The sequence below is a fragment of the Eleutherodactylus coqui genome, chromosome 2, assembly GCF_035609145.1.
Source record: "Eleutherodactylus coqui strain aEleCoq1 chromosome 2, aEleCoq1.hap1, whole genome shotgun sequence".
NCBI lineage: Eukaryota > Metazoa > Chordata > Amphibia > Anura > Eleutherodactylidae > Eleutherodactylus > Eleutherodactylus coqui.
This window is the reverse complement of record NC_089838.1, coordinates 147,874,568-147,891,766: the sequence shown is the minus strand read 5'-3', so window position 1 is coordinate 147,891,766 and position 17,199 is coordinate 147,874,568. Positions and strand designations below refer to the sequence as shown.

Genomic DNA, 17,199 nt, shown 5'->3' with positions numbered 1-17,199 from the left:
AGCGATGATTTTTATGCCTGCATAAAATGAACGAGGAGCTAATAAGTGCACAGTTCTGGTTTGTCATTGGCTTACGTTTACACTTAACAATTATCGTTCACTTTTGCTCGTTAAAATAATATTTTATCAGTAATCGTTCCGTCTAAAAGCATGTTAATGTGGCGAAACCAATCATAGTTATTGAGGGTCGCAGAGCTATTATTATTACATCATGTATTTTTGTTAGCCATTAAAAGGTATCATATCTACAAGATTACGTCGTTTCTCTTGCTGAGAACAATCACAGTTATTGAGGGGGGACGGGACTTTAAGTTTTGCAATGCAGCCACCTCTTCTGCGTACGAGACTTATTGTATATTAGTTATATGGTTTACCTAAATGTTATTGGGCATGAATGTTTGCCCGATCATCAGGTCATGTAAAAAAAAGCAGGCAATCAGTCGAAGAACAAGTAACTGCTGGCTTGTCGAACGATTGTGTAGTTTCAGCAAGCATAAAAATACTTACTTGTCTGCCGATGTAAACTGGTAGATGTTCAGCCAATCAATAATGGCTGCATGGTGATGAATTGGGTTAATGATAGTTATTCACACATGGTAGACAATTGCTGGTATGGTGACTGTCAGTGAACATGCATTGTTCGACATGCTTTGTTGATTGGAGCTCATGACAATGGGTTCATTGTAGGCCTATCCAAAGGAAGCCCAAGTACAAATTCATCATCATATTTTATATAGTGCTTTACCTATGGCATTCACAGAGCTCAGGATATACTTACTCAGTTCACTTACATCCCCAAAAGGCTAAATGGCAAATCCAGCTAGTGCACATACCGCATTTTCCCGAAAGTAAGCCCTACCCTGGTTTTCGATGGAGGCTTGAAATATAAGCCATTCGCTGAAAATAAGCCCTAGCTGAAGTACATTAAAAAAACATCAATACTCACCTGCCCCATGGTGTCTGAGTCCCTCACAATGGTCCCCTGCGCTGAGATATCCCTTTCAAAGCCCCGTCACCAGAATGAAAGGGATATCTCAGTGCGGAGGACACTGCAGACTGCTGCATTGCTGCCAGAGACCAGCAGCGCGAGGCACTTTGACACCCTGGACCAGGTGAGTAAAAGCCCCCTGAAAGTAAGACACTGTGCCTCTTTTGGGGCAAAAATTAATATAAGGCAGCGTCTTATTTTCGGGGAACCAAGGTAGTCAGGGGTTGGAGTGGTATTGTTGGGACAACCCCTTTAACCACGCCACCATTTGGAACACATTGACACACCACGTACACACTCAGCAAATTAGTTGCGTATTTCCTAGACAGAATCTGCACCAAAGACCTACAAGTAAACTATAGTATAATATGGTGCAATACCTGCCAACAGACTGTAGGTAAGCACTGAGGAATAAGTTGGCACTATACAAATAAAGATTATTGTTATTATAAGTGAATAGTAAGCCATTTATTCCTACATTTCACGTGGGTGTAACCGGGGGAGCACAGCTCAGGGTTACAACAGATTCTTGGGGAATACAAGGATTTAATAGAATACAAATGGACATAAAATTCCTGACATTTTACAGCAAGCAGCAGCTTCTCCGCCAAGAAGTAACACTGGAACACAGACATTGGTTACCATTTCATCCCAGCCTGTACTACACTTCCAGGAACCCAGTGCAGTGTCTGTTTATTTAGCCTTCCTGATGTAAAATCTTCGCTTTCTTTTCGGGATCTTATTTCCCTCGGTAATTCATGAAATCTTCTTTGACGGAACCTCTTGTTTGTACTTCATGGGGAAATCTAAGCGGCTCATTTGTTCTGTACATGCTTCTGCTGATTTCTGAATAATATACTTCAAGTAAAGGCTCCAGTTAGGAATGTCCTTGCCTTACACATCCATCCACACACAGTATGGCCCCTTTTCATGCACAGACATCCTTATTGAGGCGGCTTCAAATATTCTTCAGTTACCGTTACACAGCGCTTCCCCTGGCTGCCTCCTTGCCATAATTAAAACAAGATTTACACAAGATTGTTGCCAATTCCAGGTTTCTAGACAAGCCTGATAATAGTACGGCTCTGTGCAGGCTTCTGTAGAAAAATAGGGATTTAAAAAAACTTGGTACAATTTAGAGCCATGTTACTGGATATGTTATCTATGCTGCCCTGATAATGTACTTTGTGACTTTAATTTAGCAGCACAGATTTAAGCAGCTTGATGGTAGTATAAAAATCGCTAATGATAAGGCCGCCTGCACACAAACAGATTTGCATTGCGGAATCCGCGGTCGGCGTCCGCACCGCGGATCCGCAGCAAATACAGTTCAATTACATGCTATGCAAAAATGCTGCTTCCTGCGCACTCGCAGAATTGAATTGCGATTTCCGCGAGCGGAAGAAAAATCGCAGCATGTTTTGCACAGATGGCTTCCATTGAAGTCGCTGGAAGCCATCTGACCCATTACGGGAAAGTTGCGGCTTCTGCCTCATCGCCTAGTGATAGCACGGGAAAAATAAACATTTTTTAAAAATCTGTACCGCTCATGTCCGACGGCAAGCTGCTGGGTCCATCCGCAGTACAGATAAGGCAGAGAAAAAGACAGGTAGGTACCTATTGTTTATAGTTGGAAGAGCAGGTCATCATCAATGCTATATCATTCAGATTCTCTCATCCAGTGGGAACCTGAAAGCTTATTGTTCAGTGTAAATGCATGCCCACGACAAACAAAAAGTTATTCGCTTCTCATTCCTCATTCAGTTTCCTTATGCATTTAATTGAACAACTGATCAGCCCCTGTAAACAGGCAGTCCTCCATTGATGAATGACCCTGTTTACTGTGAATGGAGGCGAGCTGGCTGGAACGATCCCAGTCCGTTCCACCTCGATACACTAGCGATGATCATTCCTGTGTAAAAGCACAGGCATTACCTGTCAGGTATCAACACCCGGACAGGCTGTCTCGTGTAGAAAGCCTTTTAGTTGAGCCTTTAAATAGGAAAATACATTTTTATAAAACTTAATATATAGATGGTGCTACAGGGAAATGCCAAGCTTTTTAGCATTTATAAGTAATCATTGTAATATAGAACAATGAAAATTCATTCTATGAACCCAGCTTTTAGCTTGGAGCAGGTATCGTGTCAACTCCAATGCAAGAGGACTATAGTCTCCTTTACACACAGCGTTATCGCTCAAAATTTGTTAAAATGATTGCTTTTGAGTGATAATCGTTGTGTGTAAATGCTACTTTTCCTTTGAATGATGATTTTAAGTTGAGTTTAAAAACCATCCTTCAGACCGCATGCTGGGAGCAGGAGATAACATTGTATTTTCTGTGCAACCCCTAAGAGAAAACAGACCTCAGGCTGTTATCTACAGGGGAGCTAGAGATTACATTGTTTTCTCTAAGCAGCCCATGCCAGAACAATGGAGCTAATTGTAGAGCTCAGACCTCCTGCTGAGTTTGGCAAGCAGCTCTAGAGGCTGATTTGCACGCAAGTGAAGCTGAGAAAGTACTAATAGGCATTAGTGCCCATTAGTACTTTATGCAAAATGATCGCTCAAAACTGTCATTCTCCTTATCTTTAGAATAGATTTTGAGTGATCCTCTTTGCGTCTAAATGGTGCTTATGTAACTGTAACAGAAGTTCTTTCTTACTGCAAGACTTGGATTTCTGGAAAGAAGGTGAAATCACTGGAAGACTGTATCACATTTGCTGCTTTTTTCTCTAAGATGCCTTTTTAGCAAAAAAAGAACAAAACTAAAAAGTTCTTGCATCCTGTAGCCCAAAGCCAGAAATATTTTGAGAGGGGATAATAATCCAGAACCATCCAGTCTCACAGATGCCTTGACGGAAAGCCCAGTGCCCTAATCCTACAGAGCTGACTATGCAATCAGAATAAAATAAAAATACTTCAGCGCTCCCTTGAACTGTAACGGTAAATGTCAAGATCTTACTTGTTTAGGGGTGCCCAATCTCCTGGCACCCCTCACCTCCAAGGAAGCAGAAAACCCAGTAGAGAGTAGCGTGTTCTTTTTAGGTAAAAATGTAATATATTTTAAAACAAATTAATAATGTGACACGTTTCGGCTTAAACAAGTAAGATCTTGACATTTACCATTACAGTCCAACGGAGCGCTGAAGTATTTTTATTTTATTCTGATTGCAAATTTCTTCCTCCTTAAACATATGTTTGGAGTTATTGTCTTCTGCCGCTCTCCCCCTGGGATGTCTCAAGACCGTTGGCCTGGTAGTAACCACATTTCAATTCAAGAGGCTCACGTGAATCAATAAACTGCCTTAATCTAAGGACCGGCTCAGTTGCGGTGAGTCCCTATACGCATCAGCCCTTTCTGCTTTCCCATTATACCACTGGAGCGCCGCTTCTGATTTATATTGTTTTACAGAGCTGACTATGCTGAATTTAAAGACCATATTACCAATCTGGGCTGTGTTCAAGAGTTGTGACCTCGTCCGTGATCAAGACCATGGACTAAACTTGTGGTCACTGCTGATGCCTGCATTGCAAGACTATTAAGCAACACTGTAGCTCCACTCAGTTGCCCAATGTCTTCCCCACACAAGTACCCTCTACAAACATTGGCTAGCCAGGTATGTTCCGTTTTGGTGGAGCTTTAAATCCGTTTTGCGATCCGTTTCATTAAAAAAAAACCTGATTTGTTATAGACTGAAAGCAAAATGCTGATGTGAATGAGCTCTTACATATTACTTGCTGTATTATACACATGTATATTGTGTAGTAGTCTCTGCTATATTTTGTGTCCATGCCCAGTCCTTATCTTTCCTCTCCTGCACTTTTTATCAGCTAATTTATGACCACAACAAAGATAAACCTTTTGCCCCTAATGCTCTTTTGAGCAATTAATCAGGCATCTGTTGGCCCATGTAAAGCACCCCTAAAGCACACTGTACGTTGGTATGCATCGATAGCCTAAGACACTATATGCTGTTCTAACTGGCTGGTGTTGCTCACATGGGCAGCACTGGTCAATTAAAGCAAAGTATAGTGTCTTAGATTGCTGATGTATACTAATGCAGAGTCACCATCGGATAGTCAGAACAGGTGGGGCCACCTTGGTTTGTCCAGAATCAGAGGGTCGCTTTAACATTTATTTGCACCTAAATCTCACCTGAATTTGCTGTATTTCAGATAGAGCATTGATTTGGTATTTTAAAACAAGACCAAACTAAAGGCTATCTGCAACACAGCATGAGATACATACTATAGAAATACAGTTGGAGTGAGAGCTGTAGGTCTATGCCGTTTCCAGTTTAAACTCAAGTATCTGTACTGTGGCTAAAACCACAATCCTGGTCTTCTTTAAAAGCCAAGATTCTGATTGCCATTTAAAGCCAGGATGTAGGAGATGCCTTGTGGATAGGGAAATCGTTCAACAGCAAACCACTGATCAGAAACATCTCTTGAAGGTTCTCCACCAATAATGGGAATGTATCCCAACCAAAAAAACTTAAAGGGGCTGCCTGAGTTATGTAAACTGCATGTAAATAGATTCTTCATGGTAAAATATAACAAAGCAGCTCATACTCGCCTCTCCCCACTTGTCCCCCGCCTGCGTCTCTGGGTCTCGCTGCTGACATAATGCTTACAGGCTGCTGTCAGCCCGAGCTGTCTTGCAAACAAGTTGTTTCAGCCAATGATGAATGTCTGCAGCCTGTATACACTCCGTCAGCATTGAGACCCAGAGCCGCCAGCGGTGTATGAGCGGGGAGAGGCGAGTATGAGCCGCTTTGTTATTTTTCACCATGGGGGACCTCTTTACATCCAGTTTACATAACTCAGAAAATCTTTTTTAATGTTCGCCACATGCCGAGAGCATGAAAGGCTGTCATACAGGCAAAGGGTGGATACATTGATGACTCCACAATTTGAAGTCATTTCCAGATGCCAAGAGTCACTCAATTGGAAGATTGAATTGATATTTGTTGTTAGTTCAACAAACACATACAACCAAAAGCATCAACATTTTTGATTATTTCTTCCCAATTGTACACATCAAGGGATGTCTCCAAACTTCTGGAGGGTACTGTAGGCCTTGTTCACATCTGCATCAGATGTTCCATTAGCCTTCATTGCAGACTCTGATAACTTTACTGCTACTATTTGGGGGTTGTCTGTTTTTTCTTGTGAAATGCTGGATACCATAACGGAAACGTAACATACTATTATAGTCTATTGTGTATGACAGGCGCCATTGGTGTCCAGCATATCTGGGATCCAGCACACCGTCACTTTCAATGTTCTGCTTTTATAACGCCAATTTACACAAAGCCTTAGTAGTGGGCATTACAAACAAACTAGGATGGTATTTTTGGATATGTACAATCAATTTCACGAATAAGAAGCATTGTATTGCTTATTTAATTTCTATAAAACAATTACATTCAGTTGTTTCGATTCAAGTCTTTCCCTCTTCACATTGTGGAGATGGGCTTTTACATTACTCTCCCAGTTGCACACTTGGATTGAATCATTGTACCGTCCATGACGCAAAAACGGTACATCACGCTCACACTAAGTACATAATTCGGTAATTGGGGCATATGTACTATATGACTTGACTACCATGGAGATAGTACTAAACACCCCCTACCTAATGTTACACGACTTTTATCTTTGATTAATGAGCCAAACATTTTCTTGGCAAACTGCAAAGTAAGAACGAGAAAAGCAGCATGCTGCGGTGACTAATGCTATTGTGTTTGGCGAAACCTTTCTGCTCATATGTTACTATGAGGCTCTTAATGTGATTTTGCTGGAGCATAGAAGTCACCGTTCGTATTATGTTAGAAGTATAAGTGTGACATACTCACCAGTGTAATCCTCTTATAGTTTTTGTCTGCTGTGTAAAATAATCCAACCAACTACGCTATGGTAGTATTATAAAAAAAGTTATATGCTATGGTATACATTTCATTTATAATGAAATAAGTCAATGGAACACCTTTAGCTTATGTGCAAGACAAATGTATAAATGACAAAATCCCCCAAAATAAATGCATATCAGATTACTGATGTAGATTGTCCCATAGAATTAAATATATTACATGCCCCAAATTTGCTATGTGTTTTATATCTACCTCTAGAAGAGGAGTGATCAACCCAAAGGCCACATGTTGGTCAGGATGACTACATATGTGGCCCACAGGGGAGGGCGGCCTGCAGATGTTGAATCGAGTGGGGATGAGGCTGCAGGTGGTACCTGGTCGCAGCAGGCTGTGGGCTTCAGCTCACTGATCGGCTTATACAGATGAGGAGGCAGTGGGCAGCACTTACAGCTCTGTGGCTGGCTACTCAGTCACTCCGGGTGCAGTGGTGATTCTGGGGTCAATCTGGAGTCTATATGACCTGGTGGCGGTGGGGGTTGTTTAGGGGCATAGAGGAGGACGATGCCCTGTGTCGTTGGTGTTTGTGGCCCAAGACAACTCTTCTTCTTCCCATGTGGCCCAGAGATGTCAAGAGGTTGGACACCCCTGCTCTAGAGCTTTGAAAAGTTTCAACAAAAATGTGCATGGCTAGGAATAAGAAGATGAAATAAATCCAGCACACTATGTCACATTTATTTGAGTGCTGGATTCTTTTTCTTATGTTTTTTACGGAGTAGGATCCTATCCATGCACCACTAAGGCAGTGCCAGAATTCTACAGAAATAACAAAAGCCTTAAAGTGGTGTAAGGAAGAAAATGTATCTATTGTACTTGGCAAGTTTTTAAAAACGCAAAACATTTTATTCTTTTCAATGACACTCACCTCCATTTGCGCATCCTACAAGGTATACAACTACCTATGCCTGCTCGGGGGTTGGCAGAAAAAACATGGGGAGGGGGTAATGCTAATGTGCTAATGACTTTTTAATAAAAACTGATTGTGTGTGTATGTGTACTGTATATGTATGTGTGTATGTATATGTGTGTGTATGTGTATATATATAATTATGTGTGTGTGTATATATATATATATACGCACGCGTCCTGTCCGTGTCAGCCGTTATTGTCCTGATCCAAAGTTGAAGGTCTATCATTCTACAGCGGCTCCTCTTTTGTTTATTCCAGTATAGCATCTTCATTACAGGTGCATTTTATGACCACTGGTTAAGAGTAAAGGCAAACAATTGGTTTGCTTACTAACAGTAGATACTTAGGTCAGAGGAGGAGGGCATATTCACACTCTGGTGCAGAGCCAACATTGGCATATAGATGACATTCTTGGAGCCTTATTCACAAGCACCTCCAAGATTTCAGTTCCCAACCGCCTTAAGGCACTTTTACATCGGCTGATAGTCTTTTGGATCACTGCACGAGCGCCGACGTCACCGCTAACGTGCAGAGCATTCAAACTGGCAGACTTACCGCCGGCTAACTGGCTTCTCATCCGCTTCTCACTTGGTGCTTGACCCGCTGTTAAATTCCCCCATAGGAAAGCATGAGCTTCCGCAGCCCTATGCAAACATCCCGATTTGTATTGCGCAGTCCTCGAGTGGAAATGAAATTGCAGCTTGCTCTATTTTAGCTTGGATTTCGCATGGATGGGCTCCATTGATCCCTATGGCAGCATTCGATCCGCAATTGCATTGCAGATTTGTAGGCGGATACTTCTCATGTTGCTTGAGGACAAGGCAGGGAGGTGGGGGAAGGCAGGGCTTCTTTGAACAAACAAGTGTTTTTTTCCCCCCCCCGCACGGGTGATCCGCTGTGCATCCGTGTACATCCGCACGGAAAAAACATAGAATCCACGATCGTCCGCAAGCAATTCATTTCCACGATGAACCACAGGTCTTCCGGGGTGGAAATCCGCTTGCGGAATCCACCTCTGCCATGTGCAGGCGCCCTAACCCTTCAAATGGAATACCTCAGTGCCTATTTTAAATTGAAGTCCTCCTTTGGCTAAACAACTCTTAGGCCGCCAGTACACGGGCAGATTTGCATTGCGTAATTCAGAGCAGGCATCTGCAGCAAATACCGTCCATAGCTTGCTATGGAAAAGAGATTCTTCCGCTTGCGGAGGAAAAATCGCATCATGCTCCATTTGCTCGGGCGACTTCCATTGACATTGTAAGTAGCACATATTGAACTAATTTACTTAATTGCCCATTCAATGAATGGGATCATGGTGGCATGTTTTTGTGCATGCGCTAAAAGTACACTAAGATACACAGATGCTGATGTAAATGTTGGCCAATTGGCCAAAGACACCGCTCAATCTGCAGCGGATTTCTGCTCCACCACTTGCATGAGTACATACAGATTTTGGTGCAGAATTTTCTGCGTAGTTATGTGCAGATGGCGGAAATATCCTGCTCACTTGTAAGCACTCTATAGACCTTTTTTTTTTCCAGTGCAGATTTTCCTTCGAACTGAAAACAGATTCCAGCCTACAGCGTGTCCACAAGAATCACACGGGGTCTTTGCAATTCCTCTGGCATCTTCGATCGATTTCAAACTGTGCATTTTGCAGGATCCTGTTAAAACAGACCCTTCTGTTAGGTTAGAGTTACTTACAAGAGAGAAAGCTCCTCAACACACTTAATCTGACCATTGGATAAGAAAAACACATTCTAATGAAGACCATAGAATAGCAGTTTGTGTGGCCCACAGCTTCTCTCCAGCAGATGCTAAGCATGAGGGTAGAGTTACCATCCACAGAAATATTGATTTTTCACTAATTCCTATACTTCTAATACCTTGTTCCTGAAGATGTTGGAGTTCAGACATGAAGACCAAGGCATCATTCTCTGAGCTTTTCTTTTTGGTTCTTTCCTTAAAAGACAATCAAAAATTTCAAGACTCTTCAGGGCCTTTTACACACAACGGTTATCGCTTAAACAACCGTACGACTGAATGAACTGCCGCCCTTTTTAAATAAAATTATACGTCCACATTATTGCTTTTAATCATTTCCTCCACGAATAGTTTGCTCAGGTAGGCGGCTGTTTATGCAATGGTTATCTGGCCAGCAGGATTCCATTGTCTTCTCTCAGCAGAGTACATAATGAATAAACAGTGTACTCATTATGTACGCAAGGCAAACAAACCCATACTGCAGTCGCTTTACGGCTGGGTTCACCCAGGGCGGATTTGTCGCGAAAATTTCATCCAGAATTCGCTGCAGCAAATCCGCCTGTGGCCATCATTCCCGGGATTAACCAGCCATGTGGACGAGATTTGTCAAAAATCTCACCCACACGGGACGGCCAATCGGTCGCGACAAAGCTGGCAGGGGCCAGCGCTGCGGCGTGGATTTCCCGGCCGCAGCATGTCAATGTTTTTATTTTCCATTGTGGCCGCTCTATCCTCTATGGGAGTGCCGGAAACAATGGAAAAGCATGCGGCCAAGCCGCTCCAAAACCTGCGGCTAAGTGCCACGAGTTTTGAAGCAGCGCTTTCCCGGTGGAAATCTTGCGGTTTTTCGCTGCAGCCAAACCGCGAGATTTCCGGCGGCATTCCGCCCTGTGGGAACCAAGACTAAGGCTACTCAAAATTCCATTCAAACGGAACGAATTTTGAGCGATCAAACAATGGTTTTTATGCCAGCTAAAAACCAGTGCTAAATGACAAATTAAAGAATACTACATTACTGCCTGCATTTACACGTAACAATTATCGCTCACTTTTGTCTGTTTGAACAAATTTTGAGTGATAATTGTTGCATATAAAACGGGCCCTTACACGAGGAACTGACTATAACAAGTATTTGGCATCTATTGTGGCAAAACATCCCCTTATGCACTTGTGAACACATCTGTTTGATCTTTTACTCAAATGCTTGTCACCGTATAAACACGTGGGGGAAACAGTAAAAGAAGTCAAATGGGTTCATGTCCTACAGCTTCCTCGTGAGTACCTTGTAGGTGGCTTTCTTGGTTTCCACCTTTACCATGTTTTAAGCTGTTGTATACATTACTGTATGGTCCTTATAAATAATCTTATGGATTCCATTGTGTAGTTTTTGTAATAAGCTTCATCTAGCAGGGAACACAAAACTTACTCTTTATGAAACACCAATGGGTGAACCTTTGCTTGACCAGCAGGCAATTACATAATATATGTGATGTTGTGATAGCCATCACTCTGTATTCTGAAGACCATACAAAAAGAAACTGCAGTTTCTCTCCCCTGTTCATATATCTCTAGCTTGACATGGGACAGATTTGAGTAGTGGTACTATATTTGTTGATAAGGGACATATAGGTATGAAGCCTGTACACCAGTGCACCAAGTATGTATAACAGCTTAGTATGGAGCTGCAGAGCCTCTATGTGCTGCTGCATAACTCTACAGAAATGCTTCTAGAGAATAAAAAAAAGTCTAAAGTCAGATGCACATGGTGGCTCAACAGAGGCCACCATACACCTCTGCACACAACTGATCCATAATATGGTTGTTTCCCTCGACCCTGAGGTTCAGTGATATGGTCTGCTACTTGAGTGCAACTTTTTTGGAAACCTATTTGATTGCAAGTCTGATGTCACCCATTGAGGGTAGTGGAGCCCCCCCCCCCCCCCCCCTTGACTCATTGACTGCTCCCTTAAGCGAACAGGCTCTTCTTAGGTCAGGCTCCTGGTGCTGAGTATGGAATTCAAACAGGTATAGAGTCAGTGAGGCCGTGGCTGCAGAGCCTGAAGCCAACCTTGCTGACTTAATGCAGTGACAGGTCCTCCTAAATGTAAGCTTGGGATCCACTAGATTCAGTTACTGGGTTTAATGTCACCTCTATGATTTTACTTTCCTGATTCGTTTTGTAGCGTTACACTGAATACTGCAGTTTTAAAGCTTTACAGGAGAAAATGAAGACATATTTACACCATTTCAACCACATATTTCTATTCAGTGTATTTGCCTTCCCGCCATCTGTTAATAATTATTAAACATTCCTTTGGCGCTGATGTTGATCTTTGTGGGTTCCTTCTGAGGACAAAAATGTTTCAGTTTGAAAGGTTTAAAATATGAAAAAGAGTTTGTGGGCGAGGGCCGCAATCTGTTCTGTGCCGGTAAAGAGCAGATTTTACCTAAATGAAAAATTAGTGTCCCCTGACTCAAGCAAGCAGGAACATAACATGACTCATATTCCTTTACCAATATAGGAGCTTTAATTGCAGAGAAATGGGGCAGAACAACCATGCCGTCACGATACAGGCCCCAGCTGTACCCAACTGCAATTTCCAACATTCCCATTGAAGGTCGGTGTCATGGAGATTAAATTAAGTGTGCTGGAGACAATTTCCTTTATGCAAACACGTCCCTTGTTCCTTTGTAGTTAATGAGGGTAACAAGTGCTCTAAATTTTGTGTCAAGCCCACAAAAATGTAATGGAGTGTTGAAATGTTAACGATCAGGTGGTTTCACCTGCTCCAGACAAGTTGCCTACAGACACTACTTTTTTTTTCTTTTTTTTGTTAAAGTGGTTGAAGATGAAGCTGATAAGAGGAAAATGCCTCTGGACTTACAAAGTGATACCTTCTCACTAGTTCATTTCCTTTGCCTCCAGCTGTATTCGGGAGATGAGAGCCATGGAGGCTGTTTCCCAACTCTGTGATGTCTACTGTATTCCGTAATGTTCTTTATCTTTAGACATTTGGTGTGCACAGCTGTCATGATGGAAACTTTTACAGACTTCTAGAGCCTCTCTACATTTAGCAAGAATGAATCCACATCTCTTGATAGTAGCATTCATCAACCTGTCATTGTGTTTTTGCATTTTCTAATGTTGAAACCACTCTTTTTTAGTTAGGGACGAAACTGGTTGACCTCCTAGAAATGTGGTTTCATTGTTTAGAAACAGACGTGTGATCCTTAGTGTCCCACAGAGTTTTGTTGACTTGGTGTTATGTTAAACGCAATCAGCTTTGTGTATGTTACAGAGTTTCGACACATACCTTGTAAGTGTCACATACTGTACAATGGATCGGGGGCTCCTGCTTCCTGGAACTATGCGCCAAACAGTAAACCGCTAGTAAAATGAGACTAAAGACACAAAAATGCATAGCTTCAGCTAGAGTCTTTTCAAGATGTTCCATAGTTGCTGGTTAGTAGGGTGCATCGGTAAATGAGTGGTTATTTCACACAACAGGGTGTCAAGAAATATAAAAAAACAGACCACTCTTTATGAGGGCATCATTTGTCACAAGGAGATCATTAGAAGGTCATGGAACAGTTGTGTGAGGAGCATAATATCCTTTTCTTACGTATATAAATAAAGGGACTGCTACCTTGTATCCATGTTGGATGACCAAAGAGTTGGAAGAAAGTGAAATTCAATTCGGCCGGCACTGCTCCTAGTAGTGGATCATGCTTGTGGGTTCTTTGCAGAAAGTATTGCTCTTTTTGGTACTGAACAGATTCATTGTTCCTCATACTAGAGTGTCTGAAGAAGAAACCAGCTCTCTTCTGAAATTCCTAGTTTTACACAAGAAAGAAACTTCTCTGTGAAAGAATCCATTGGCGGCTCTTCCTTACAATCAGATACTCTGAGCAGCCAAATTGGGTTTACAACTTTCTCCACACAATTTTTTAAATGTTCCATAGAGTTGACTTTTTTTGTAAGCAGTTGACTTATATTTTTGCGTGTTTTCAAAATGAAATTTTACTTTCATCAACGTGTTCTTTATTCCCAGGTGAATAGAACAGGGGACCTGAGCACCCCTCCCGCACCCATATTAATCTGTGCTGGACTGTAGGGGGGCACTTTTTTTTTTTTTTACATCTGGGGAATTCGGGGGCCTAGCCAACTCTTTGAGGAACATGGCAAAGTTCAAACACATTGTTTCTGATAAGGCAACTGCCATTATTGCTGCTATGAAGGGATGTACTTGGGCTGCAGCAATGGTTAACCCTTTCAGGACCATAAATGTTTCCCAGCAGAACATGGCTTGGAGTATCTCACTGCCTCCTACTTTTCATACTGCATCCTGGTGATCTTTTCCCTGGCTGTCCACATAATGCAAAAAAAGTGCTTCAGCAAACCAGATTACCTTTTTCTATTGTTCAGTTCTAATTTTTATATTTTTCAGCATTGAAAATGGGTCAGCATGAGCATTTAGACTGGTCTGTGGCTCTACAAACCCATAGACAGCCAGTTCTGATACAATTGTTTGTTTTTTTTTGGTTATTTTTACACTTTCCCATCACAGATAGCGTTAACTTTTTCAACAATCCGCGCTAGAGCAGCTCTTCTGTGAGCTAGCCTTTAATTCCCACATACATCCATGAGTTTTGTGCACCCATGTAACCCTCCCTAATAGATCCCACCCTTTGTAACAAGATAATCAATGTTGTTCATTTCATCTGTCTGTTGTTCTAAAGGAGATATCCAGGACTTATAAATTCATGGCTTATCCTTAGAAGAGGCCATCAATATTAAATGGGTGGGCATGTAATGGCCCTTTTACCTGGGTCGACAGTCTTTTAAATGACTGCAGGAGCGCTGACGCCACCGCTAAGGTCATCCGCGCTCCTGCAGAGCATTTAAACTGAAAGACTTACTGCTGGATCGCGGGCTTCTCATCCACTTCACCTCCTATGGGAAGCGGGGAGCGAGCAAGGATTTTTCAAGCTGACTGCAAAGTCAGCTTAAACAAACGCAAACGACTGGTTAGCGATTTTTTTTTTCGCTTCACACTAAACAATTATTGCTCAAATTCGTTTGTTTGAACGAATTTTGAGCGATGAGTTACGTGCAAATGGGCCTTAACTCTATACTCTCCCACAGGTCAGCTCGTTCTAGGCACTAGCGCTGCATCTCCTTCATTGTTCTCCTCTCACAGCTCCCTCTGCAGTAGTGATTGTGCCTGGTATTACAGCTTCATTGTTTTCAAGTGCTGAAAGTAGTGAGCTGGCCCTTCGAACAGCTGATTAGTGTGGGGTGCTGAGAGGCAGGCCTACAAGAATTAAACATTGATGGCCTATCATAAAGATAGGCCATTGGTTTTACAGCTCCAGAAAACCCCTTTAATGTTATGGCTGATCAGTGTGTAGAAAGGCTAATTAAGAGTTTGAGCATTGGACAATACCGGTATGCTGGACAAGGTCGAAGCCTTTTCAGTTTACACCTTGCAGTCATGGCAGCGGGCAAATAGTGAACTGGACCTAATTTTTATAATGATGCAGTTACTTCCACCCTTTTATTCTGTTGTTCCTTTAGGGTACCTTCACACTTGCAATCGCTGCATTTTTTTTTAGCGTGAATGTCAATAGGAGTTTCTAATGTTAAAACCGCATTGCACAAAAATCGCAAAGCACAAACTTGTGGGGTTTTTCTTTTGGTTGCTGCACAGCTGTCCACTCACACCACAGATCTTTGTGTGTTGGCTCCAACTGTGTGCCATCTCCGCTGTAGTCTCGCTACCATACATGTAGAGGTCACGTGTTGTCAAGACCTGCTAAACTGTTTGTACATAATCTAGATATTTTGAACCTTTTTTTTAACTTTTGCCTTACTTTCCTTTTTTTTTGTGTGTGTAGGTCTACCGGCAGGACTGTGAGACTTTTGGCATGGTTGTGAAGATGCTTATAGACAAGGACCCTTCCCTTGAAAAACAGATCCAGTTTGCTTTACAGCAGAATTTAAGTGAGATTGGAGAGAGATGTATTGAAGAGTTGAAGTTGTACATTGCAGAATACGACGCTGCTCATCAAGACCTGGCATAGTACTTGCACCAGAAACCGAAAGGTCTCCTTTTTGGGGGGTGGGCGCCTGTTTCATTATGGATTCTTGTGTGTAACTATATGACCATTGGTAAGAATACAACTGATATTTTTCTTCCATTATGTTACACATAAGTGTGTAGACTATGTAAATAATATGAATAGGTCACCGGTTTATGTGGATGTTGTCTAAGGTTCCATTTTTTTTTACTATGTTTTTTTTAGCATGTTCTGCATTTCATTTCCAGTAAAGTGACTTTGTTATTCAGGTGTTTGACTGGTCAATTTGTAAGCCAGGTAAAAACTAGAATATTTCAAGAATCAGACTTCTATTTAATAAATGATTCTGAGAGGATGTATTTCTGAATATGAATGTTATTTTATCTTTGTGTTAATTTACATACAAAACGAGTTTTGTGGTTAAAATAATCTATTAATGCCAGAGAAATAAATATTATATAGACCTCATGTTATAGCTTGGTCTGTCCCTGGTTGTTGTGATCACTTCATGAATTACTAGTTCACCATAACAGCTCTATCAAATGGCTGCGGTACAAATTATAACCTGGGACCCGCATATGGAAAATAGTGTACAGGTATATGGCTCACTAATAAATGGTAAAATGCCACTGTGTGTATAACTAAAATTATACCTGTTGATACCATGGGAGAAGGACCATGGTAAGAGGTCACCTAGACCCCAATGGTCACTCTGTTCGAGCTCCAAGGATCCTATGTGCAGATGGGAAAAATAGCAGAATGTCAACCATCACTGCAACACTACACCAATCTTGGCTATATGGTAGAGTGGCCATAAAGAAGCCTCTCCTCCCTAAAAGATACAACAGCCCACCTGGAGTTTGCAAAAAGGGACGCAAACTGAGAAACAAGCTTCTCTGGTCTGATGAAGCCAAGATTTAAATTTTGTCCTCAATTCTAAAGCATTGTCTAGAGGAAACCAGGCTCAGCAGCTGCCCAATACTATCCCTACAGTGAAGCATGGTGGTGGCAGTACCATGCTGTGGGCATGTTGTTCAACGGTTGAGCAGAGCAGTCTCCCTGTCCCATCAACCCTGACCAATGTACAGAGATATTCTTAATGAAAACCTGATTCAGATTCCAAAAGAACCTCCGATTGGGCCAGAAGGTTCACCTTCCAACAAGGCAATAACCCCAAGCATATAGCCAGGGCAATACCGAAGTGACTTAGGGACAACTCTAAGTGTCCATGAGTGGCCCAGCCAGAGCCCTGACACAAACATCTCTGCAGAGACTTGAATACGGCTGTCCACAGATGGTTGCCATCCAAACTGATACAGCTTGAGAGGATCTGCAGAGAAGAATGTGTGCAAACCTTGTGGCATCATACACAAAAGAAGCCTGGAGGCTGTAACCAAAAGGTGCTTCAACTGCATACAGGATCTGAATACTAAAAAAAAAAAAAAAGATTTGCATTGACTTTATGAAAAACTAATGTCCAAAAATGTTAACATTGTTTTCAGTTTATTATGGGGTATAGATTCC

The 17,199-nt window shown here is 41.9% G+C and overlaps 1 protein-coding gene across 5 annotated transcripts in view; it reads left to right on the top strand.

Moving 5' to 3' along the window:
• PPHLN1 (periphilin 1) overlaps positions 1 to 16,143 on the top strand; it is a 72,149-nt gene extending 56,006 nt beyond the window's left edge. For all 5 annotated transcript variants that reach the window (XM_066591738.1, XM_066591735.1, XM_066591737.1 and 2 more), the window contains one exon: positions 15,493 to 16,143. In XM_066591738.1, coding sequence (XP_066447835.1) covers positions 15,493 to 15,678 — 186 coding nt within the window. In that variant the 3' untranslated portion in view covers positions 15,679 to 16,143. The remainder of the gene's footprint in view (positions 1 to 15,492) is intronic.
• Positions 16,144 to 17,199: the final 1,056 nt, after the last annotated feature.